The 2,211-nt window shown below is 32.0% G+C and overlaps 1 protein-coding gene across 1 annotated transcript in view; it reads right to left on the reverse strand.

Annotated features, from left to right (window-relative positions):
* Positions 1–2,211, reverse strand: part of CPNE8 (copine VIII) — a 214,551-nt gene that overhangs the window by 15,400 nt on the left and 196,940 nt on the right. Inside the window, exons 17-18 of the mRNA XM_008578132.1 lie at positions 1,814–1,916; positions 174–231 (exon numbers count right to left, since the gene is read on the reverse strand). Coding sequence (XP_008576354.1) covers positions 174–231; positions 1,814–1,916 — 161 coding nt within the window. The remainder of the gene's footprint in view (positions 1–173; positions 232–1,813; positions 1,917–2,211) is intronic.

Consider the following 2,211-nt stretch of genomic DNA (forward strand, 5'->3'; position numbering starts at 1 on the left):
ATATCATCATAATCTATATTTATGTTTATAAGTACATGGACATTATATACAAACCCTCATACACAGTCATATCTATCCTTCGACACAGAACAGAACAGCAGCAGAAACCTAAGAGCATGATACATCTGATTAAATAAACTCTCAAGAAATACTATTGACATTCTACTACTCACCATCAAACTCTGCTGGTCCAACGCCTACTATAATTATTGACATTGGAAGTTTTGAAGCCTTCAAAGAGAATACACAGGTTTCAATTAAGAAACTGAGTTTTTAAGAGAAGGATTAAAAAGAAAATAATATCCTGACTTCTAATAGATGTTCATTAAAGTAGTTTTTGAACATTTCAAAATTCTTAACACAAAATAATATACTTGATTCTATTCTTATCCTTTCCAAACTCTCTCCACATGCTAATCCAAGGAGACATTCTTTAGGAATGACCAGCCCTGGATAAGATCAAATAAAAAGTAAGGACCATCTGCTTTCACTTGCTACTCTCAACCGAAACCTTCCTAAGCTGACTTTGGGTATCTTTGGTCTCTTTTTTCATGATCTTATTCCTCCCCAAATCTTTCAGTTGCTAAAGGGGTAAAATGGTACCCAACGTTAGAAAAAGCAATTTTCGTAGTAAATGAATGAATATAATTATTACAGAAAGTTATTATTAGTGTTATTAATTTATGTGCTAAATATCCACGAGATTGTAAGGGAGACTAAATATTTGATATTATAACATTTTTTCCTTCATATAGATCACTTAAATTACATCATCACTTGAAATAATTTAGTGGTAAGAATGTGAGATCCAGCGACAGATAGATGGAACAATCTAGCAACCACATCTTCAGCCATGAAGGTCAATGAATTATGCATAATCGTTCCTCAGTGCATCATGTCCTGCTAAGTAAACTTAAATTATTAAGTCCATAATTTAAAGTGCACACTAATGCCACTGATCACAGTACAAAGTCAATCAAGACAAATCCAACCAAAATGTATCTAGTTAAAAGACAACAAACATACAAATAAACAGCTTTACAAGCCTTTACCTCCCCTACATTTTATGTTTAGTTTTTCTAAGGATATTTATAAAACAATTAACTTTCCCCCACATGTAACTATTTTTTTCTCACACCAAACAGCCAGTTATATTTCTCTATGCTATTAGTAATTATGAGGCTTGGTAAACAATGCATCCATGCAACCTATTTTTATTAAATTTCTGCATTGTGCCAAACATTGCTAAGTCTGTATAGAGACAGGTGAGTAAAACCAGATAAAATGCTATAGATTACCATCTAGTTAATATAGATTTCATAGATTATAATCTAATAAAGAAGACAATCAATGAAATAATCATAAAAAATAAACATATAATTTGGAATTTTTGAATCTAATCCAGTCCCTATCCAGTTTTATAGAAATAAGAATTAGCTAGCATAGTTTTCTTATAACTGGAATGTAAATGTTAAGAAATAATCTGTACAGGTTATAAGATTGTATACAAGTAGATCAAACTAACAGAGATAAACACACTCACACATATGAAGGTGATGCTATCTTTTTTATCTTTTTTTTTTTTTTTTTAAGGTAGGAATTTTTTTTTTTCCACTCAAAGTGTTCACACCCCTAAGCTTGGTCCTCATAGACTATAGGTACAGATGTGTGTGAGTTATCTGGGCAAAGCTAGGGATGCAATCTGCTGCAAAGGCATGGGCATTTTATTTCACTGTTAAGCCAACTAAAGTGGACTTTTGTTTCAATCTAAGTAGAACCATAGACAGCCCAAGACTGAATGACTTCCACTCACATTAACTATGGACTCCTTAGTTTGAGCCATATCTGAGATAACACCATCTGTTACAATCAGGAGCACAAAATACTGGGAGCCATCCTTCACGGAAGAAGCATATCTGAAAAGCGATGAAAAGGTAAGAAATACACAGAAAATAAAACAGTTCCTGTCAATGTAACGTTTGCTAAATACAATTTGAAATAGTTGACAAAACTTTTAATATCAAGAAAATATATTTAAATATGTTAGCAGCTTATATACTGTGAACTCTCAAATACACATTAAGTTTTGCAGTGATGAATAGGCTACTTACTCTGAGTAGATCTACACACATTATATATATATATGTACTGAAATATAACTACATACTCAACCCTACTAATATGTGCAACCAATGCTTCAATACAAAGTTT

Source organism: Galeopterus variegatus, unplaced genomic scaffold, assembly GCF_000696425.1.
Source record: "Galeopterus variegatus unplaced genomic scaffold, G_variegatus-3.0.2 Scaffold1635, whole genome shotgun sequence".
NCBI classification, from domain to species: Eukaryota; Metazoa; Chordata; class Mammalia; order Dermoptera; family Cynocephalidae; genus Galeopterus; species Galeopterus variegatus.